This window comes from Amphibalanus amphitrite, unplaced genomic scaffold, assembly GCF_019059575.1.
Source record: "Amphibalanus amphitrite isolate SeventyFive unplaced genomic scaffold, NRLGWU_Aamphi_draft 000506F_arrow, whole genome shotgun sequence".
Taxonomy (NCBI): domain Eukaryota; kingdom Metazoa; phylum Arthropoda; class Thecostraca; order Balanomorpha; family Balanidae; genus Amphibalanus; species Amphibalanus amphitrite.
The window spans coordinates 106,565-129,478 of record NW_024882000.1 but is presented as its reverse complement, the minus strand read 5'-3'; the positions used below and the strand labels follow the sequence as shown (position 1 = coordinate 129,478).

Sequence of the window (22,914 nt, the reverse complement as noted above, 5' to 3'; positions counted from 1 at the left end):
TATAGCATGAGTTTGAGAAAAAAGTTGTAGATCTCATGCTACAAATTATGGTTCAAGCACATCATCTTGCAAGTAATATAAGCATCGCGAACATCTGCCAAAAACAGATGTCATTGCACAAAAACAAATCCTTGCACTTGTTTGTATATTTGAGACAAGGTTGAAATCATTTCGAAACTGAAAATTGGAATAGCCTGTCGGACCAGCGAGCTTTGTCTTGAATGAAGGACTTTCACAACTTCGGTAATGTCTGGTCATCGCTGTCTGGTCTGGTGATCGCTATCTGGTCCGGTGATCGATATCTGGTCTGGTTATTGCTGTCTGATCTGGTGCTCGCTGTCGGGTCTGGTTATTGCTGTCGAATCTGGTTAGGTATAGCTGTCTGATCTAGTGATCGCTGTCGTGTCTGGTGATCGGTGTCGAGTCTGGCGACTGCTGTCTGGTCTGGTGATTGCTGTCTGGTCTGGTGATTGGTGTAGGGTCTGGTGATCGGTGTCTGGTCTGGTTATCGGTGTCTGGTGATCGCTGTCGGGTCTGGTTATTGCTGTCGGGTCTGGTGATCGCTGATAGTCCTGCTGATCGGCGTCAGGTCTGGTGACCGTGGTCGGGTCCGGCAGCAGGAGTTGGTGAAGGAAAACTTAACTGACACGGGTCTGGTCAGTGGTGGTGATCCAACGTTTCCCGACATCGGCCAGCCGTCCCCCCAACCCAACACACCCAGCAACAGGGGTCACGCGAACAAAACAAAAACGGCACGCGTCACGTGACCGTCAGGTGGGGCTTGGGACGGCCCGAACCGGCGGGTCGCTGCCTGCCACGTGACCGCCACGTGACAGGGTGCCAAGTGTGAATAAATACTGTCGGCGAGCAGCGAGCGACGAGCGCGGCGGCGTCGTCCATTGGTCGGCGGCGCTGGGCCGCGCGGGCAGGAGTCGGCCTGGCGCGCCCGGGTGGCCAGTTCGCCCTCGGTCGGCCGTTCGCCGCGGCCGCCGTCGCATGGCCGCGCGTCGCTGGCAGTCGGCTCGCCGTCCGTCCGTGCTCGCACAGCCCCCGGCCCGCCGCGCCGCAGCGCCGTCTCTCCGTCTTCGCGGCAGGCCCGCCCTCCTCCTCAGACGTAAGTTCGTGCTCCGCCGACGGTCAGAGGGCTCCTGTCCGCCCGGTGTCCACCGTGGGCACTCAGATCAGCGGACACTCCTCCCATGGAGGCCCTAATCCTCCGTCTGCCCTCCGGCGCCACCCCCACAGACTATCCTGGCCACTGGACACCCTCCGTGGGCAGTGAGCTGTTTGTTATCCATTACCGGCGAGCTGAGGGCTGCCAGAACGGCGAGCCGTAGCCAGGTACGGCTCGCACCGTGCTCTGAGCACGTCCCGCACCGTGCTCTGAGCACGCCCCGACCCGCCCGAACGTCATAGCTGCCACGGACGGATGCTGGCAGCTTCCGCCGAGTAACGCATCGTGAACGGGTGCCATGGTAATGCACTGGGCCCAGGGACTTACGCCTGGAAAATATACCGCGTCAGGGGTCCGGGGATTGTCCCAGTCCCATAGCAATGTGCTAATAGCCATTTTCACGACGGGCTATCCGGCGAATGCACCTGATTTGACCAAATCTGAACCTAATTTCTTTTACAGCAAATATCTTCATTTTATGAATTTATTTCAGTGTTTTAATCGATGATGCTCTCTGAAAATATGACAAAGCAGGCATATAAGCAATTAGTGCAATCCTAGCTGATAGCTGCTAAGAGACACACTGAACCTGATTTGACCAAATCTGCACCTAATCTGTACCAGATGTGCACCAAATGTGTACCAGATGGCCGTCGTGAAAACGGCTAATGTCCAGGGACTAATTTCTTTTTTGTAATATTCTGCAGGTGAGAGTTTCTGTTCCGTTCAGTTTACTGGCAGTTCACATAATGCAACGGCCCTGGTCTCTTCCTAATGTTCATGCACGATGGGCTCCACCAATGGCAATAGAAGGGAGCCCAAAGACTCGTCTCATGGCGTTACACCGGGCCCAGAGAAGATATCGTTCCATTGCGCCGGAGCCTTGGAGGAATCTCATAAAATCCAATATGCAATATGTATGTTCCAAGGATTCGTCCCTCACCGTGCCAGGGTATTTGTAAGTGAGAATCGTCCCATGGCAATGCTTTTCACTCACCCGATGGCCAATCCCATGACATTACATGTGGCTCAGAAGCTCACCTCCTTCTAGGATGATAGATTGGATGCTTAAAGGGTACACGGACTGCCGAGGTCACTTCGTGCCATCTCAAGTTCCATGCCATTGAGCACGACAGCCCCTAAAGTAAATGCGGCCATTGATTATCGTTTTGATCCATCCGCTTTGAGGATTCCAATAAATGCGACTTACCTGCAGCGTCATTGAAGTTGTTGTTAATTTTGCCCAGTGCTCTTATCAGACATGTACCGGTCGACTCCTTTATAAAGCGCTTTACTCAAGAACTTCAGTCGTTAAGGTCATGACCTTTCATATGGTCGTTATAAAGCGCGCCAGATTGCGGATATGAGACGTCAATGGATCCCTAAATATATAACGATGTTTGGAAATTTATGCTTTAACTCGAACTTGATTATTTTTGTGTGTCTCAGGTTACGCGGAAATGGCGAGCTCTCGTCTTTCTGGAGTATGTATCAATGGCATTGATCCCTGATCAGATGTATGGCAATACAGTCATGAAGTTTGTTTCATAAAACAATATTTTGCGACGGTCTGCTTATTTCAGGTTATGGAGTTCCGTTTAATCCCATTTTGTCCCTTGCGCATTTATTGAGAAGGCTTGGTTTCCTCGAATTAATTTCGACTTTTGTAATCGCTCACATATCTACTGACCATCTTGTCCAAGAAGTCCCACCAAGGACAGCTTCAGTCCGTTCAATGTAGCACGAGGTCTAGTCTACACTTCCATTGAAGAGGCCTTTGAGCTGTAACAATGACTGGACACCGCCGACAGACAACACGTGCTCACTCTGTACGGCTTTGTTGACTCAAGATCCATCAGCAATGGTCACTATAGGAGACACCGCAGGGAAGACTCGGCATATTTTTTCATTTTTTAATCGGCTTCCCCAAACACGATACGTTATTCAACTTGACAATTCTATTTCGACTGGCCTTCCCTGCTAGGACTCCACCATATCTGTCTCCAAAGTAGTTCTGGGCTCTAAATTGATGATTAGGCGTTCAATTAAGTCTTATTGCGCAACAAACCTGATGCTATTTATTGTTTTTTAGTACCCAAACGGTCATCCTTAGTTTGTCCTGCTCACAAATAGCCACTCTTTGTCCATTCTGCTCCCGAATGGCCATTCATAGCTCCGCAAAATTCTAGGCCGTCATACGTTTCTGGTTAAATTTTAAGCGGTCATTCTAGCTACGGCAACTTTCAGGCGATTGTTCAACTCTCGAATTACCATTCATAGCTACGTCAATTCCCAACCAGCCATAAAACTGTTTGGTTCCCGAATTGCCATTTATAGGTCGTCCAGTATACAAACGGTCATTTTATTTGCATTGGCTCTTGGGTTGGGGTGCCTTTTTTGGTCCCGTCAACTCTGAATGGAATCACCACCGTTCCTGGGTCGCTGCAGTTACCCAGCATCTAACCCTATAGCCCATTGACTGGCATTTGCCGATCGAAGACTTTGACCAGCTCAAAGCCCCAACCGCTCCAAACTCCAAGCGCTCAAACTCCAAGCGCTCAAACTCCAAGCGTTCAAACTCCCATGCGAAATGTTGTGCCTTGTGGCACGGAAGCATTAAGTACCTACTCAGTACTCATTGTATGTACATAGTATATTCTTTTGCGGAGGCCTAATATCCTCACAACCAGTATTTACATCTCATCGTAAAACATAAGCTATGCTAAGCTGCGCAGGACACTACATAACGGTTGAGCATTATGATATTATCAGAGTCTAATACTCCCTCAGTTATATGATATTCTGCGCAATGAACGATACCAGATCAAACAAATAAATGCTGCTAACGTGATCGGTCAGGCACCGTGAGAACATCCAACATAAGAAGATTCTTGTGTTTCCGCCTATTGCAGCGATCAGCTACAATCACGGTTGATCAAATAATATCCCAATTACCGTGATTACCATGCTAAGTAGGGTTCCATGCATCATAAGATCCAGGAGAGTATTTTCTAGTATCATGAGGCTGTCGCCGCGGCTCTCGTCTCACGGGACCGCCTCTCTTAGATAGGCCACGTCACCGGCTGCAGCCGCCTGCGTAGTTTGGTTTGCGCCTTAGCCGGCACAATAGCCACAATGAAGTTTGAGAGCTTTGTACTCAAGATTTGCATCCAATCTATTTGCCGGTGAATGTAGCGGCTGCGCCGCAGAGTTGCTGTATGAGGCGTGCGGAGACGGTGGGCGTCATTGCCGCTCAAGGCCCGCACCTCGGCGTCCGGGTACGCTTTGAGACGCCCCTGTGGGACCGCGCCACTCAATGGAACGCCAATCTGGGCCGGCAGCCACTCTCAACAAGCCTGTTTGCCAGCTCGACAGACAGTCGAAAGGGTGTGAAGAGGTTTGATACTAATTAGGCTGTGGAGGATTCGGGTACTAACGATTGCTAGGAATATATTTCTAGATCTTAGATAGCTAACATTGCTACATCACTGAGAAAAGTTGTTCGTTCGCATTTACATAGCATCAACGACATTTCATCTACAACTTTTATGAAACTTCTAATGCATGCCTAAGCATATAAGTGTAAATGATCTACCAAAATAGATAAAACCAACAGAACACCGAGAACGCATCAACGTTGTTGAAATTACCAATGCCGCTTTGCTGTATGTACAATGTAAGCCGAGAAGCATAGATAGGCATAAGACGGTTATGCTGTTTGGCAAAGAATGTTCAGTTCTGAACGAACGCTGACGCGTTCCGATTTTTTACCAACATGCTATTACAATTGCATTCTCGACACAATTATTGGTTATTCATCGCTGTTATCATTTTTATGGCACCGTAAGTTAGCGAAGTAGTTTATCGGCGTTGTGAAAAGCTCTAACTGCAGTTTATAGATGAAGGGGTCAGATGCGATGACTGCTGTTAACACGCTACCTTCCTGTGACGGTAACCAAGTGCAGCGTGGTCACACGACGGTATTATTGTCAGCCTTCCTTCCGATCAACTGAGCAGCCTTTCTCTGACCGCCCCCTACTGATGGTGAAAACAGCCAGGTCAGACGTCCCACTGTTGAGCTGGCCACTGATCGACGAACTGAGTCTGCTGAGCCCAATTCACATATCGCACCCAGAGCGATTGGGGACAGGGGAGGTACACACCGGCCCGTCCTGAGCTGAAGTCCGCGGTTCTTGAAGTCCAGAAATGTCGATTTTTTTATGTAAATTAAGTCCAAACCTTTTGATAGGAAGGATTCACAAGGACAGAGCCACCGCTAAGCGAAGCTTGTTGCAGTGACCCTGCCATCTACCCTCCGACCGCGCAATTCCAGTTCTATGGCAGAATTTAGAGTCCAAATTTTAACGTACGCACATAGCCGCGCACGGCCGGTCCCCTCACTGACTTCGCCTGGCTACGGCCTGCCACCAACCGCAACCATGCCTGTCAGGAGGCCCATAAATGTCAAGCGCCCGTCGCGCTTCGAACCCGGACTTTTTGTTTTGTTTTGTTAGGTTAGGCCCTTTCGGTCCGATTAGACCATTTCAGAGCCGGGAGGATGATAGGATATAGGGGGAGACATTGGTCTGGGCAGGCACCCTAGTGAGTCGCCGGGGCTGAGCCCGTCCAGAGGACAGGCCACCCAGCCCCAAGGCACTCACTGCACCCGGCTACGGGGTGCGCTCCCTCGGGAGCAGCGGTGCCGCTCCAAGGGAGCAGCCCGCATGAGATAAAGTTGCCTGTCCAGCCCGGAAGGGGGTTGCGGCGTGGAGGAGAAGGATTTCAGTATCCTGAGGATAGAAGCACGGAACGGTGAACCCGGACTGTTGTAACCGGGAACGCGTGCTCTCACCACGCGGAGTCCAACGCTCTTACCAACTGAGCTACGGGACCGGCAAAGTGATTCGTTGATTCATCGATAAAGTGATTCATTTTGAACTTAATCCTTACTTTTAAACGCTAAAGCCGGTAATGGCATGTGATTTTTGCAGGCTTAAGATTGAATCGATTTATTTATTTATTTGGACCTGGACGATGTGATGAAGTCGATGAAATTCGAGCACCCTGGTATCACATTCCACAAAAATGAGAAGGTGCACTACTGATAAGTAAGTAGGTACTCATACTTTGACCTGAGGTTGTGACATTGCCTCCGGAACCAGAGGATTGAAATCCATAGAGTAAATGCATTGGACAATTGCAAGTTCATCCATACAAATTTCCTTATTCAATGCAAATTACTTTATTGGAAAGTTGCGAAACCAGCTCATAGGCCTTTGTAAGTACGCAAACAAACGTAACTCAACCATGCGTTGCTCGTTGACCGCAATTAAAACGATCAAGTTTTCTAGGCCAAATGATGAAATGATTCCTTTCATTTTATTTTAATTGAGCTCACATGTGTAGTCCAATTATATAATGCATGGTTGCTGCACGGAGTGCACGCTTGTAATGGCGGCAATAGCAGCAATTCAATCTCGTTTAAACGACACTAAAAACGAAATATGGAAAGCAATAATTACTTGTAAATAAATTAAGAATCAAACACCCGGTGGCAACTACAGTTGTGCTTTAGCTATCTACGCGTACTTCCTAAAGTTGGTTACTGATGATTCAACATCCACTCTGCTTGATAGCTTAGTCTCTCATTTAAAGACCGTTTATCTAAAAGCAAACGTATTCGTCAATCGTCACTCACTGCTCTGAAATCTCGCTCACAGCATTTCAAGACAATCTGGGTACTTCGCGGAGCTGAATTTACCTAAGTAGGAACGTTTCATTTAATCCAGCTAACGCCGCTCGCTCAAAGAAGTTCATCTCTAAAGTTAGAACTTTTTTTTTACCAAATAGGGAGGATAGTTTCTCTCCCGCGAGTACCTATTGACTTCCAAAATAGCTCGGCGCCCTTTCTGGCATCATTCGTCTGCGGCTCGCGACTGACGCTCTGTCGGCCCTCCACGCTCCGTCTGCGGTCCATAGATCACGGAGGAGTCGCGGTGCCGGTCAGTCGTCTGCTTCCGTCGGACATCTCCGCCCCGCCCCCGCCCCGGACCGGCGGGCGGGGGCGGGGGCGGGGGCGGACGTCCGCACCTCTCGCCGTGCTCCGGACGGGCCAAGGCCGGGTCCTGGGACGGACGATGCAATCGCGCCGGCTGGCTCTCCGGCGCGCGTCTGTGAGTGATCGGCCGAATTAATCGGTGCTCGGGCCGGCCCGGCGGTCACCGGTGCCCGGTAACGGCCACCCAGACAACAAAGAAAGTAGGCCAGCCGCTGCAGGCCAGGCAGAGCTCCGCTCAGTCTCTGCAGACGCAGCTGAGATGGACTGAGCAGTGAGCACCGACCGCCGGGACCAGTGCAGGACGGCCCACCCCTGACGACGGCTGGGACCCGGCCCCGATGGAGCCGGAGCTGCCGAGACCGGGTGCGGCCCGACCCAGCCAGTTCTGAGACGGGGCGGCGACTGCACCAGACCATAGCAGTGTAGCGCCGCAGAACGGCGTCTTTTCTCAGCAGGCCGCCACCGACCACCTCTGTAGCTATACGGGTACTAACGAACGGGCGACCTCGACGGAACGGGGCGGCGGCGCACGGCTGCTCCCAATTTCGAGAAAAGGGACAAACACCCAACTCTGGCCGAAGGTCGCTCACACCAGTGGTTCATCGATGGAGCCTAACAAAGCCTGTTCGGAGAAGAGAACGTTTACCTAATCGTTCGAGGGCTCAGAAGCTGCTAATATTTATTCGAAAGTCATGGCATGTCACGGCTTGAGGAGAAAAAAACGAGCAAAATTACAAGAACTTCATCCGTCGTACAAGGCGGATCCAGATCCGTCGTACAAACCTCCGGAATTATTATTTTCATAATAACGTTCTATGTAATATTCTACCGCCTCTTTCCTCAGATGTGACCAGCCAGCACCCAGCTGACTTGTCGATTTCGCCGTATATGGATCGGTTATCGGTGGCCCCTGCGTCGCCAATCGTCTCTTTGTCTGACCTGTTAGATTTCTATTTGAGTTGCTGGCGATATGCTGAGACCCCGTTTAAGCGTTTGACTTTTTTGTGACCGGGAAGTTCCTAGCACGACTTGTTAGCCCACAGCGTGATGTGTTAGCCTCTTATGTGACTTGTTGGTTTCCTGTGTGACCCGTTGGTCTCTATGTAATCCATTGACATCTGGTGTGACCCGTCGTCTCCTGGTGTGACCCGTCGTCTCCTGGTGTGACCTGTTGTCCCCGTGTGTGACCGTGTGTGACCTGCTGACCCTGAGTGACCCCCTGACCGCCATGTCACCCTCAGATGGCGTCCCCTCGTCTGCGTGCCGCCGCGCTGCTGCTCCTGGCTGCGGGCTGCTGCGTCAGTCAGCCGGCGCCCTCCAGGTCAGCGCGACCCCTGCTGACCCGACTGCGGCGCAGCTCGTCCAGCCACTACTGTGGCAGCCAACTGGCCAGTATGCTAGAGCTGGTCTGTGGCGTCAGCAGCGTCGGCAAGCGGGCCAACCATCCAGGTTGGTAGGCGGACGGAGCGGGACGGAACGGGATGGGACGAGACGAGACGGGACGGGACGGGACGGGACGAGACGAGACGGGACGGGACGGGACGGGACGGGACGGGACGGGACGGGACGGGACGGGACGGGACGGGACGGGACTTGAGCTGGCACGTGACGAGAAACGTCGTTTGTAGTGTTAGACCAATGCTAATATGTAGACTCAGTTTCGCTCAGCAGGTGATAAGAGGTCACCAGGGACCGTCGGATATTGTCCCGAGTTAAAGGCGTTCAGTTCTCCGGTGACTGGGCAAGGACATGCTTGAGTGTTGACGGCTACCCGTGATAGCTGCGGCATCGGGCAATTCGCCGGGTGACTGTCGAGTGTCGGTACATGGTAGTCTCTCCTCAGTGGTCTATCATCACATCGATTTATCGCCGATGACCACCGCAGTCCGGGTGCCCTAACACACCCTCACCCCACATTGGTTTATAAAGATAAATCGGTATAGAATCAACTCATAACCTCTCCAGCGCGAGCGTCGCCGGCAGTCCCACTCCTACTCCCGGCGTGGCGGGGAGAGCCCCACCCTCCTCGCGCGCAGGGAGAGTCGCCCCGCGATTTGGCGGCTCGCCGCGCTCGCTGCCGCCACCCCAACAGGATGATGGTCGCCTTCCGGACCACCGAGCAGTGTACTAATGCTGAAACCAGCGCTCTCAATTATCCAAGTCCGCTGTTGTCAAGCGGCGGCGAATGCGATAAACCATTGGCGGCGACAGCCCGCTCGTCGGGCCCGGCTACCAGTCGCGGCGGCCTCAAATATGGGCGGGATCGAGTTTCCCGGAGTTGGAGTCGAAACTGCGCTGCAGAGCGTCATTATCGGGTCAGTGCGCCGTGATGAGATCAGTGCGCCGTAATGCCAGGTCAGTGCGCCGCGGCATAACGGTAACGCCAGCGGCTGCATGGCTAGGTGGCCCCGATTTAGGTAACTGCAGGCGTTCAGCAGGCGTGGCCCTGTGTTTACATTGAGCGATACGCGCGCACTCGCCCGTAGGCTGTGGGCAACAAGCCGCGAGGTATGATACAGATCACTGCTGCAGTGATCTGTTTTCTAGCTGGAAAACGACACGCATGAACGCCTGTTTATGAGCTGGAATGTTGACGTCTCGGTCAACTGGCACTGATATGTGCCAGAATTCATGATTTGAAACGAAATAATAAGCTGTTTACGGCCTCTTTTTTCTGTCGTCAACTATGTTTTAGCGGGCGTGCTGGGATTTTTAGCAAATATTTATCCATTTTCTATGACGCACGTAGTTTTTGCTCAGAAAACTATCAACTATCGCATAACCACTGTTTGCTTTAGGTGATAACATGTGACTGGCAACTGACACATGGCAGCTACTGTTCTAATCCCTGTCCTTTTACTGCCTGGTCATCGGATGAGCAAAGACAGCCATCCTCGTCAGCACCCACCGAACTGCGTATCGCGGCTGCACCGAGTCCCCTATGCGACACAGTTCAATCCACACGCCTAACATACCAATCACATGCTTTACATACATTCAACTACATACCACCGCCTGTCAATGGGTCCAGCGGAGCCACTCTGACCGCCCCTCCTCTGTCCACAGGGAACACGCCAGACTACGCTGAAGAGCGGCGCGCTAACGGGCTGGGCGCGTTGGCGCGCGCGCTGGAGGTACCGCCGTTCGGCAGCCGGGCGCGGCTGCTGGAGCACATGGACCCACTGCAGAGGGAGTCGCGCTCCATCCACCCGGGCGGCCCGGACCGCTTCCGCGTCAAACGGCAGGGCATCGTGTACGAGTGCTGCTTCAACGCCTGCTCCATATCGGTGCTGCAGTCCTACTGCAACTCGTAGTGGGCGCCGGCGGCGGCGCTGCGCGCCCTCCGTGTGATACCATGTGTTCAGGGGCGGACGGCGGCCGCCCCGAGAGCCAGAGGACGGGGTCACCCCTCACCGACCACCCGACCTCCAGAGTCCCCCGGGCGGGCGCCGGGGGCGCTGGGTGGCCCGGCGCCTCCCGGCCCCGCGTCCCGTCCCTGCCCTGTCCTAACCACGTCACTCAGCCGGGCCCACGGCACTCGCCGACCGTGGCTCCGCCAGCGGGCCCCACCTTCGCCGGACCGACCAGCTGGGCGTGGGGATCCCACTGCGTTCTGTGAACTCATTGCGCAACGGCATCGGTGGCTACGTGTCAACAAAGCGATCAGCCGCGGCACGACCTGCGGCGACCGGTCGGGCGGCGCCACCCCTTCCGCCGGCCGTCCCGTCCCGTCTCTGTTGTCCCCCTGTTCGGTTTGCGTCCCCCTCCCCTGTGTGCATGAACGGCCTAATCCGCTGTGCGGCCGACCCCGCCGCGCTGGTTTCTGTGTGGCCGAGGTCGGAGCGGAGTCCACCGCCGGCCGGGTCCGACCCCCCCCCCCCCCCCCGCGGCCTCGAGCCGCCGACCCCGCTCGCTGTTCGCTGTCATGCTCGTCACTGTGCACGAGCCCGTGCCAACTCGCTCTCACCCTGCCTGCTGTTTGAATGGCCCTCCCGATGTGTGCGTCCCGCCGTCTGTACGAGCGCCATCTACCGAGCCACAGACAGAGACATCTAGCGGCTGTCGCCCAAACTGCGCCAGGGGTACCGACTGCCGGTCATGTCGTTTCCTATATTTGTTCCATGTCTGTGATCTGTTGGTGTGCCACTGTGTTGTAATTTAAATGCGTACGTTGTACATTATATATTTTCATTGAAAATACAAGGCTGTACCGGATATGGTCGGGTGAGCGAGGCCCTGCCAGGGTCGGCGAGAAAGAGGCGGCGGGGCGGGCGGCCCTGGCGAGCGCGAGCGTCCCGAGGAGCTGGGATCCGACTCTGGGGCTGAGGCCGCCGCGCCGATCATATGGTGTGACCGGGCGGCTGTGCGGGCTGACGATGTGAACCCGGCGCGAAATACACGGGGCTGTCCAATGTCAGGGGCTGTTTGGAACGGTGGCGGTCGGGAGCGGTTCATACAGCGATGACGGGGATGACATACAGCTTGAGCTTGTTGGAGCGGTAAAATTGCTGGTCGGAGCGGTCATGAGCTGGCTGGAGCGGTGACGGGCTGGTTGGAGTTGTAACAGGGCTGGTTGGAGTTGTAACAGGGCTGGTTGGAGTGTAACAGGGCTGGTTGGAGTTGTAACAGGGCTGGTTGGAGTTGTAACAGGGCTGGTTGGAGTTGTAACAGGGCTGGTTGGAGTGTAACAGGGCTGGTTGGAGTTGTAACAGGGCTGGTTGGAGTTGTAACAGGGCTGGTTGGAGTGTAACAGGGCTGGTTGGAGTTGTAACAGGGCTGGTTGGAGTTGTAACAGGGCTGGTTGGAGTTGTAACAGGGCTGGCTGGATTTGTGACGAGCTGGTTGGAGAAGTGTGCAGATGTTTCGAGCAGTGAGTGGGACTGAGTTATTTGGAGCAGGAGCAGACTGTTCAGCGTGGTAACGGGAAAGCCGTTAAAATCAATGCTCCTAAATGAACAGATTGGCAAGCGAAAGGGGTTAAGCTGACGCTCTCAGCAGACAAACTCATCTATAATCGCTGATTGACGTTCGTTTTAGGCTGACTAGTGATAACCTCGAAGACGTAGGCCGTAGAGAGTAGGACAACGGAGCGCCTCTCTAGTCCGGTCAGGTATCCGCTAGGGTGCAGCACAGAACAGCTAAGTTCAGCAAGAGCCCGCCAGAGGGCTGAACATCAAGCCTTTTCAGCAAAGGTCCTGCAGGGGGCAGTACAGGGCTGTTGCCTACCAAACGGTGTGCCCACCCGAGGGCAGCATGGGCTGGCCTGTAACACCAGCACTCAGCAGCCGACCTCGCGAGTCACATCAGGGAGCAGCACAAACCGAAGATATCCATCTGGTGCTTCATAGGATCAAGGGCAGGTTTGAGGCTGAAAACATCATGTACCATATGCCCTTCGCCCTGGAAGGATGGTGTTGATGCAACCTCCCCTAAGGTTTTTCGAAGATAGCGTAAAAACGGCGGTGCAGCGCCGCCAAATTTGACACAGCCTATAGGGCAGCCTATTTACATATGAACTGAAAATTTCAGGTCCGGGTGACCTTGGGTCAGGTCACCAGGTCAGAAAAACCGGTACAAGGTCATGGTCAAATTTCAATTTTCTTTATGCAGGTCTGTCCAACTCACAGCTTTGGACTGATTTCCTTTAAAGTTGCAGGATGTGTTAAGTTCACAAAGTTGTAGGGTAGCCTGGGGCAAGACGCCCCAGATAATTTATTTTGCTGCATAAATTTTGCCCCACATCACCTGGAAGGCCAAATTTGTGCTCAATGCGTTCTTTGGACATTTTACTTTAAATTGCACCCCTCAAATTCATTCACTTATGATCGGACTCCAAGCTAGGAAGTGATTTGTGAAGCAACTGCAAATGGGGCATTTTGCCCCAACCCCAGGGCAAAACGCCCCACGGCCTGGGGCAAAGAGCCCCATACTTTAGATTACAGATTTAACATGGTAGTTGGCTTAATCTTATGTGAGAGGTCCGTTAGACCTCTGGAGGTACGGCTCTGAAGTTAGCACATTCCATCCTGTCAGGTGTTCAGCTATGACACTATTGTATGAGCAGGTTTTTCACCTGCCTCATAAGACCAAATAATAAATTATTGCAATGCAAATGTTTACAGAATGCTTCCTTTGCCATCCAGTTGCTGAGAAAAATACACATAAAGGCATAGAAACTTACTGTTCGCCAGCTACCGAACATTAGAAAGTGGGTAGCCCGAACAACACATGAGGTAAAACGCCCCGTGGGGCTTTTTGCCCCGCGACCTACTGGGGCGTTTTACCCCATCACGTAGTTCGGTCAGAGAACAACGCTTTGCACTCCAGCAAGACATAATTTAACACGAACCAACCCGGCATGATAAGCGTTAGAATATAGTTGTTCAAAATACATAAAAGTCGTTAACCTGATGTGGACCATAAAAGAACGCCATGATGCATAATCTGACAAAAAAAAAAATCACTCAAAAAACACATTTTTGGCTATATCTCCCGAAAGAGTCATCACAATTTCTTTCCAGTCTGCTCATATAATGATCATATAGTGCACGTTTTATAGAAGAGAGGATGTTTCCCCAGAACTCTGCCAGTTCCGAGAAACATCGGTGAGGCGTTTTACCTCGGCGGGGCGACTTGCCCCGGTCTACCCTATAACATATAGTTCGTTTTTTTTATGTCACTGACCTGAGGTCAGTTAGAGGTCATCACGTCGCAATTTTAAGCCTATGGGAAAATATCCAAATAGGGAAATACTGGAGATATCCGCTTCGTTCTATCACTTTTGTGCTTCAAACCACAGCACGGTGGCAGGGAGTGTGCCACCTTTTTAATGATTTCCATTTTATTTTTTTCTAGCATACGAAGCTTCTGTTTTTACCTAATATCGCAAAAAAATAAAAAAATGGGCCTGGAATAGTGCTTCTTTCGCCTAAAAGTTTATCGGTTTTTTCGATATGTATAACAACTGTAATGGGCTGACTTGCAAACAGGCGTCGGCAACAATCGTGAATGCGGCGCACATGTGACAATAAGCAAAGGTCATTATAGAGTTACGACGTACGGGAATGAGTTATCAGCTGTCTAATCGTAGACAACACAATGTCGAACTTAAACTGTAAGCCTGTATTGGTATTGTTTCTTTAATTTGGCTGTCGAACATTAATTTATGGTTTGAAATATGATTTTATGTAAAATAATTGATATGAAACAGCCGTCTCTTAAGTTATAACCCCATCTCACCACACAAAAGTGGCAGAAATGACAATGATCAGCTGACGCATTTTTCTTGGCCGAAGTCAGAGCTCGCGGCCCGACGCACCACCACCGCAACACAAAGTATGATCAGAAGCCAGTGCCACCTAACAGGCGTGTTCGAGACCGCAGGAGATGATGATGAACGGGTTTATCGAAACTTGATTGGATGAGCCTATCGGTAATAGCGATTTTAGTGTGTGCATTCCTATTGTTCATAGTGGTGTGAAATGTGGTTAGGGTACGACCGACAACCCGTCGGGGCGAATTTCGCACTGAGGTACTCAAAATTTGACGAATTTAAGACGTTTCCATGAGTTTTGAAGGTATGGATAAGTTCTAAAAATCCGGTTCTCCTTATCCGGGTCATTAACTCCATATGGTCCAGAAAAGCTGGCACACTACCTTTAACATTATGGCACTTGGTGCTTCTTTGTTTGATGTACTCATCCATGGGTCAGGTCAAATGAGGTCAACTGAGGTCAACTGACGTTTGTGCCAATAACTTGTCACATAATAAAGATAACTTTCAAAATGGTATAATTCTGTTCCTCTTGAACAGCCGAGTCGAATGATATGCAACATTAAGCATTTAGAACATTCTTAAGACTTAAGTTTTCCTTAAGTTGTGCTTAACTTTTGAAGTACACTTAACCCGCGCCGTGATGAAATCTACCGAGCAGCGCGGCCTGATGGTGGGGGGGGGCATTTTGCCCCCCCCCTAAGATCTCGAGAACCACGCAATATAGCGACTAGCGGCAAACGGCGTTGGATAGCCTTGTGACCCAATTTCATTGACCTCGGTCTAACTGATGACGTCACAGGTAATGTCACATATAATGTCGAATTTTCACCGTTTTCTGGCATTTTAAGAAATGCGTTGTAAAATCGAATCAAATGCATCTTATCAAAAATCAATGATGGGGAATTGCTTATAAAACACATATTTTGCTATTTGAGGCCACTTTACCAGGTCAGGTCACAGAGGTCAGGTCACTGAGAGTCAAAATACGAAAACATCATGAGATGCATGTTTTATGGTCCATTTTTACATGACAAATGCGATTATGTGGGTCAGGCAACCTTTGGGGCCAGTTTAGGTTATGCTCTGGTGAAGTTCAGGTCAAGGTCAGGTCAAATGAGGTCAAATTTCAAACCTGATATTTTTGCATAAAATGGGTATTAATTCGATGCAGCTCGTCACGGGGAGTCCAATGGTGGTCTTTGTTTTGCGCTATAACGTCTAGAATTGCTAACAATTGAGTTCAAAAATTTGACGTCATCAATTTTGAACATATTTTGTTTCGCTATAACTTGGTCAAAAAAGCAGGCATCCATCTAAAATTTGGAAAGTAGATAGAAGAGAGTAGGAACTATCATATTATGTTCCGTTTTTCGGAATTCGAAAAGCTGTTGGGACTTTTTGCTATTTATAAAAAAATGATTTTGGGGGTAAAAATAACAAAATTTTGAAAATCCGAGGTAAGAGTTTTGTAGCACCGTCTTTTCTCTACAAGACCATATAAGCAACTTTGAAATTGCTCTTTGACTGTAGCTTTTGTCAGCGTTTCTAAGATTTCATTTTTTTTTGCATATTTTTGATCGAACATGACCTCCGTTTGACCTCAATAACTCCTGACATAAGATGACCTATGGCTGAAAATTTTGTACGAAAGTGTCAAATTGATGTCTGAAAATGTACCAAAAATTTGGCGGTGCTGTGCGCCGCCGTTTTTCGCTATTCAATAAAAATCACAGGGGGCCAAAATGGCCCCCAACAAGGCGCGGATTAAGCAAGCAAAAAAGTATAGCATTCGACGCGCCTTGATGTGCTGAGTTCACTGGTGCTTTTGTTGTTGCTCTATCTTAATTAGATCAATAGTTATAAGCGAAAAACCTTTGACATGTTTCAGCGAAATTTTTACATTTTTACCCCCCCCCCAAACCCCCTAAATATTGACATAGAGCAACCAAATTTGCACAGGGGCGAGGGCTCGGGGGGGAGGGGGAAGCACCTACCTACCAAATTTGGTTTTTCTAGGTGCCATAGGAGCCAATCGCGAGGGGGTCACATCAACCTCCCCTCTGCCAGGCCGTGTTATGAAAAATGCCCTGCGAGGTCGAGGGTTAATGTTAACCATGTTGTATGAAATGTGCGGACGGTGCGCAGCTCTGTGTTTATCTGTGTCTCTGTCAGAGTTCCCGTCGTAATGATCACTTGTTTGGTTGTCGGGTAAACCGAAAAATAAAATTAAAATCTTCTGTGCCTCCTACTAAAGGCAATCTTGGTAACGTAGGTAAGAGGCAGCTGAAGCCCATCTATAAACGGTTTGAAAAGCAAGAAACCAATGAAACTCACAACGGTTATGATCAAAATATATAGTTTTGGGAACAAATCAGAAAGGATACGAGTATTATCGCAATCGGATCGCAATGTGCGAGGCGGGGTTTCGAGCCGCGCCCCAGATGGATCAGTGTCTCAACAGCCTCCGTCCCCGTCTAGAAGTAGCTGCCGCCACTGTGGAACCGGTTGAAGGAGCCGCCGCCAATGGCAGAGCCGTGCAGACGACCTCCGCCATAGCCGGAGTTGAAGCCAGAGTTGAAGCCAGAGTTGAACTTGTTGAAGCCGCTGTTGAACCGCTGTCCGCCGCCGATGAACCTGTTGCCGCCCTTGCCGTAGCTGCTGCCGAAGCCGCTATTGAAGCGTCCGAAGTTGTTGAAGCGTCCACCCTTGTTGAACTGTCCGCCACTGAATTGGCTGCCCCTGAACCCGCCGTCAGCTGAGGCGATGGCCACGAGGGCGGCGACGGGGACAATCTGAAGGAGAAAGTCACATGGTGAGACTGGCGGGAGTGGCGGTCTTTTCGGATGACTTTTCACACACATCTGTTTCAGTTAATAGCTGTAGCCGCAATGGAATATTGCAGCCAAGTGTCATAATAGCCGTTTTCACGAAAGCCATCTGGTACACACTTGGTGCACATTTGGTGCAGATTAGGTGCAGATTTGGACAAATTAGGTTCAGTGTATCTCTTAGTAGCTATCAGCTAGGGTTGCACTATAATGCCTGCTTTGTCATATTATCAGAGAGTATCATCGATTAAAACACTGAAATAAATTCATAAATTAAAGATATTTGCAGTAATAAAGATTAGGTGCAGATTTGGTCAAATTAGGTGCACTTGCCAGATAGCCCGTCGTGAAAACGGCTAATACCTGTTTAGTGATATTACTACGACCAGAGTACCAGAGTTTTCCTTTGCTTCGTTAATATGGCACTTACCACAAAGCTGAAGTTCATATTGAATTGTTAGTTGTTCCTTCAGACGAGTTTGAATGCTGACTGACTGCTAACTGTAAATCACTACGTGTTTTTATACTACGACTTAAGTGGAGATCTGAAGCTGTACTAGCGATGTTGAAACTGGTAACTGAATCTGAGCTACATTGTGCATCGATGGCTGCATGCAAGTGCGGGCTACACTGCCCTACGGCGACGGACAATGGCAATATCATACGACCCTTTCCGGTGTATGCACATTGGTTATACAACAGTTCACGTAGATCTCTGCTACAATAAAAAAATGCGAAAGGTTCTTTCAACCATTGATATAGATCTATGTATATAGTTAACACTGTCCAGCACTGAACATAATTCTATGCAGTGACAGGTAGTGTGCCTGGAAAATGCTCACACACTGTGAGGGAAAGGAACGAGGATTAAGGAGGGACAATGTTTCTCTTCTATCAACTCTAACTCGGCTACTGGGCCACATCGTACTAAGCAGCAACCGGATCTAAAAGAGCTTCATTTTTTTTTTCATTTCACGTCGCGACAAACCCATCCATTCGAGAACGGCTATTCCGGGCGTCATGTCATTTGGAAGATGTGATGGATAAAACATTCAAAGTTGCAATGCATTTTCATCAGTCACTTAGTGTAATTTAGTGGTAGGCTTAGCACAAATAATTTATATGCAAACTTTTTCTTATCTTGACAAACTACTTTATCAGAATTTCATTAGAAAGATGAGGCCATCCAATTGACATAATACTAGAAGTAGCTTTTAGAAAAATCAATTGAAAAATGTGGGAGGTATTCCAATCTAAGTACGTCACCACACACAAAACTATTATTTATTAGTTGTTGTAGATCTTCTCATGCGATTCGTATTGAAAAACTACATTGGAAAGACACGAATTTTGTTTTAAATCACTACTTCTAAATTTGACCTCGCTTAACCTGACCTTGACCTGACCCCTAAACTCTATCCAAATATGGTCAATACCACTATTAAGTACCTATTTTTTTTTAAACTAAGAAGACCTATAACAAATCTGTCACACATATCCTTCTCAATATTCCGTCTTTGGTGACCTGCATGAACTTTGACCTTAACCCGCGACCGCCTGGGGGGTGGGGGGTCGGATCCGACCCCCCCTCCATTTTTCTCGAATAACTCATGAACCGCTTACGCTATCAACTTAAAACTTGGTATACCTTCTCCCCCACCAATTGGACGTCTCCTGTGTAATTTTTAAGACTTTTTGAGATATATCGATTTTAGTGATGTAACTACATGGCGTTTTCAGTCAAAAAGTGGTAAATGTTTAAAATATCGCCAAAAATCAAGGTTTAAAGCAAATTGCAAATTAACAACATGAATAGACGCAGCTCAACGAATTCTTTAAAATGGCTATCTCGGATTTTCCATAAAATGCGTTTTTACCCCTAAAAATAAAAAAAAACTATATTTTTTTTTGAAAAACAGCTAGAAAATCCAAAATTTTGAGAATTTACAAAAACCGGAATATATATTATAGAGCTCTATTAGAACACTAGATGTCCCAAATTTCAACTTTCTATCTTGATTTTTGACCCCCAAATTGTAAAAAATAGCTCCAACATGCATAGGGCATGGTGACGTCACCAGCATTTTCCTGAATTAGAGGCACTTCTGAACATCGCATGTGAAAACAGATGGAACCACTAGATTTCTGGGACAAAGCTCGTCTAGAAAAGTGCATTTTTATGTCAAAAATAAAAAGTTGAAAAATTGACTTTTTCTTAGCCCTCGTTTAGTTATGTATGGTATAAACGATTTTTTATGCTTTCAATGCACACGTATCACCAGCACAGTGACTTGGGGTAACATGTAACCATTACCATCGGATTCGGTGTGAAAAATAAGCCATAAAACATGTGTCGCACGCCCATGTAGCAGAAAGTGAAAACCGTGACCTTTCGTGACCTGACCTGACCTTGACCCGTACTTAGTATGACCCCTATACGCACATGGTACCTTCACTAGGTCTTTGAGGTCATTGTTAGTGAGTTTCGAGCAGCAGCTATCGATTCCGCTGTCCGTAAGCCTAATCATGCAAAACCCCAGAATTTGACGTTTGACCTGATCTTGACCCGAAAGTTGACCTCAATCTTAAAATCTTAAGAATGCTTTGGGAAGGTCTCATAGAGACCTTTCGAACGCTGCCTCGCGGGGCTCGATACGACCATTGGTTCTCGAGATAACAGGGGGGGGGGGTCGGATCCGACCCCCCAGGCTGTCGTGGGTACGGAAATAGCCCAGGCGGTGCCGGGTTAAACTTCGCATGGCAGCGCATGCATCCATCCATCCTCAGTCCATTCTTCGCCATGTGGGCTCCAAAGCAGTACCTATTATAGAAACCTGTAATTTTTATCCTTGACCCGACCTTGTCCTAGCCTGTAACCTACTTAGGCACACATTTTGTTCTCGAAAGGCCTGTCTTGCTGAAAGTCTTCGATTGTTTTTTTCCACCTTTCTACGACCATCCGTCCAAAAAATAGACAAAGGGAGGGGAAGAATCTGTCCCACTCCCAGCGGGACGCGTTCGGCCGAATAACCCAAGGGGGTTATTCGGGGGGGGGGGTATATTCACAGAGATCTGAATATTGGATATTGCCTGGGTCATGGTAATTTTGCGTTGTCGAGTCATCAGGCTGCCCTTCATTGCCAAAAACAAGCCATAAGTTTCGTCAACGTCGGACGCTGCGAGAGGGGACATGCTCCAGACATCCAGCTCTCCACTCTCGAATACGTCAGTGGGCCCGGGAGCAGGGTTTGCGGAGAGGCACGCAATGACGCCTCCCCTCTTCATTCTTCTCAGTCTTGAGATGCATCGTGAAGTCTGAATATCATTCATGTGCACTTGGAATGTCATTTACATTTTGGTCGACAAAATGCAATACGGTTTGCATGTTGAAAGCATATTTGTGACCTCTGGTGTTACCGCACCTGCAAACACCAGAGAAGGTCAAATGCTATTTCCATTGTCTGTTACCAGCGACCGGTACGACCTACACCTCTACACACTTGTCTCAGTGGAGGTCAGTTACGAGTTACGACACCGTGAATTTGCCTGCAAAACTCTCTATTTGCAGCTGGGCCTTGGTGTATAAAGGCACACATTGGCCGACAGCAGTCAGTCAGTCAACATTTCAGCTTGGTTGAAGGAGCAAGTACCTCACATCAACATGAACTTCAAGCTTGTGGTAAGTGCTCCAACAAATAAGAAATTGAAAATGTATAAACTCACTTATAGACATTTGGATGAGAGCAACATCTTTAAGCGTTGACACTTGGCCATGATATATGTTATACTGATGGGGATGTTCGTCGAATTTCACTAAAAGATCTTCACCCCCTTCAATCACTTTGTGACTCTCTGCTTCAGGTTGTCCTCGTCGCCGCCCTCGTGGCCGTCGCCTCGGCTGACGCGCACGGCGGGCTCAGGGGCAGCCAGTTCAGAGGCCGACAGTTCAACAAGGGCGGACGCTTCAACAACTTCGGCCGCTTCAACAGTGGCTTCGGCAGCGGCTACGGCAAGGGCGGCAACAGGTTCATCGGCGGCGGACAGCGGTTCAACAGCGGCTTCAACAAGTTCAACTCTGGCTTCAACTCTGGCTTCAACTCCGGCTACGGCGGAGGTCGTCTGCACGGCTCTAGCATTGGCGGCTCCTTCAACCGGTTCCGCAGTGGCGGCGGCTACTTCTAGACGGGGGCGAGGTTTAGCACTTGGTGAAGATATCTGAATCGAGTAAGTACTTGATCCGTTTCGCCGTGACCCCAGACAGCTGTACCACGCACGACCCCGATGGCCTGGTCATGTCGCCTTTATCTTGGCCACGAGATTTATCACACAGAGACCTTAACATCCTGCCGGTTGAGTGCTGTGTGCTATGTTGTAGTCTATACACATTGTGCTCGACGTAAATGTCCCAATGAACAACGTGCAATGAAGCTTACCACCAATACACAGTGCACACTAGTTAATTACTGATGTGTCTATCGGTCACTGGTGGATCCAAAAAAGGCAGTCTTCGACGCTGCGGGGGAGGGCATAGCACATAACGGTTTCTCCAAATTTTCAAAAACCCATGGGATTTCGATTCTATGCACACTGCTGTGCAGTTTAAAACATAGTTTTTCTGATAAAATTTGTTTGATTATTTTATTCTCGAACAGTCGCAAATTTTCGTCGCTTTCGGGCGCTGTGGGCGGGGGTGTTTGCCCCAAATGCCCATCCCCTTGGATTCACCAGTATGCTCGATATGTCAGCTTTATAGCACCAAACATTTTTACTCGCTATCTGTTGCTTTTACTCGGCATAACGGTACACAATGCGATAAAAAAATCGACAAACAAGGCGTGCGGGGGCATACAGTAGAGTATGCATTTCTCGGTGGTTCCCAATAGATAATACATAAGGACCTAGTAATAAAACGTTGCTATCGTTGATGGGTTATGATGATAATAGATATTTACAAAGGCCGGAGCAGTAACATCTTGGGTATGTCACACTCGCCGAGCCTATTGGTTTTCTACATGTGAGTACGTCCCGGCCGAGGGGGATGGGGGGGGGGGGTACTAACCCCCGTGCTGTTTCGCCCCCAAGTGAGTTAAAGACTCGCGTAAGAAGTGAGCGTGTGGGCAGTTACGAGGCGCAGTGACTGGTACTTACCCGGTTTGAACCTGCAAATTGCTTGGGGGGGGGGGGACGTTAAACGCCCCACTTTTCGACGCGCTTTAGCTAAAAACGGCGCCAAATTTTGGGTACTGTACAGGCAATGTTATGGTCAGAGAAAGGTATGTACTGTCGTATAGTGAAAGAAATAAGAAAATCGGCCAGTCTTTCTAGCTTCTATATAAGAACTGGAATCTTAACCCGGCAGTTGCTGGGGTATTTCGCCACCCACCGTTTGCTGGGGGGGGGGGGGGGGCGTTAAACGCCCCCAGCCGATAACTCGAGAACCAATAGGCGCAGCGAAACGCACGAGGCGGCAAACGAAAGAACGCGACGAGACGATTCAGATGAGTACTTTAAAGTTGAATTTTGAGGTCACAGGTCGGGTCAAGGTCAGGTCAAACACCTGAAATCGGGCTTTCAGTAG

At 49.5% G+C, this 22,914-nt stretch overlaps 3 protein-coding genes across 3 annotated transcripts; 2 read left to right on the top strand and 1 right to left on the bottom strand.

The window, feature by feature from the left end:
• The first annotated feature begins 862 nt into the window (after nt 1-862).
• On the top strand, nt 863-11,649 carry LOC122392919 (insulin-like). Its single transcript, XM_043388281.1, has 3 exons — nt 863-1,114; nt 8,474-8,681; nt 10,299-11,649. Exons 2-3 carry the CDS (start codon nt 8,474-8,476, stop codon nt 10,544-10,546), a joined length of 456 nt encoding a protein of 151 aa, XP_043244216.1. The 5' UTR covers nt 863-1,114; the 3' UTR covers nt 10,547-11,649.
• A 5,333-nt stretch (nt 11,650-16,982) lies between these two features.
• On the bottom strand, nt 16,983-17,784 carry LOC122392909 (keratin, type I cytoskeletal 10-like). The gene is made up of 2 exons (XM_043388272.1): nt 17,767-17,784; nt 16,983-17,300 (listed from the first exon to the last, which is right to left on the bottom strand). Exons 1-2 carry the CDS (start codon nt 17,782-17,784, stop codon nt 16,983-16,985), a joined length of 336 nt encoding a protein of 111 aa, XP_043244207.1.
• Nucleotides 17,785-20,997: 3,213 nt separating this feature from the next.
• On the top strand, nt 20,998-21,518 carry LOC122392908 (glycine-rich protein 3-like). The gene is made up of 2 exons (XM_043388269.1): nt 20,998-21,015; nt 21,198-21,518. Exons 1-2 carry the CDS (start codon nt 20,998-21,000, stop codon nt 21,516-21,518), a joined length of 339 nt encoding a protein of 112 aa, XP_043244204.1.
• Nucleotides 21,519-22,914: the final 1,396 nt, after the last annotated feature.

Bases quoted from the DNA above. Each gene is read 5' to 3' on its own strand.
- LOC122392919 (XM_043388281.1), top strand. From the start codon at position 8,474: ATGGCGTCCCCTCGTCTGCGTGCCGCCGCGCTGCTGCTCCTGGCTGCG. The intron at 8,682-10,298 runs GTTGGTAGGCGG...CTCTGTCCACAG, and splicing joins CAAGCGGGCCAACCATCCAG to GGAACACGCCAGACTACGCT.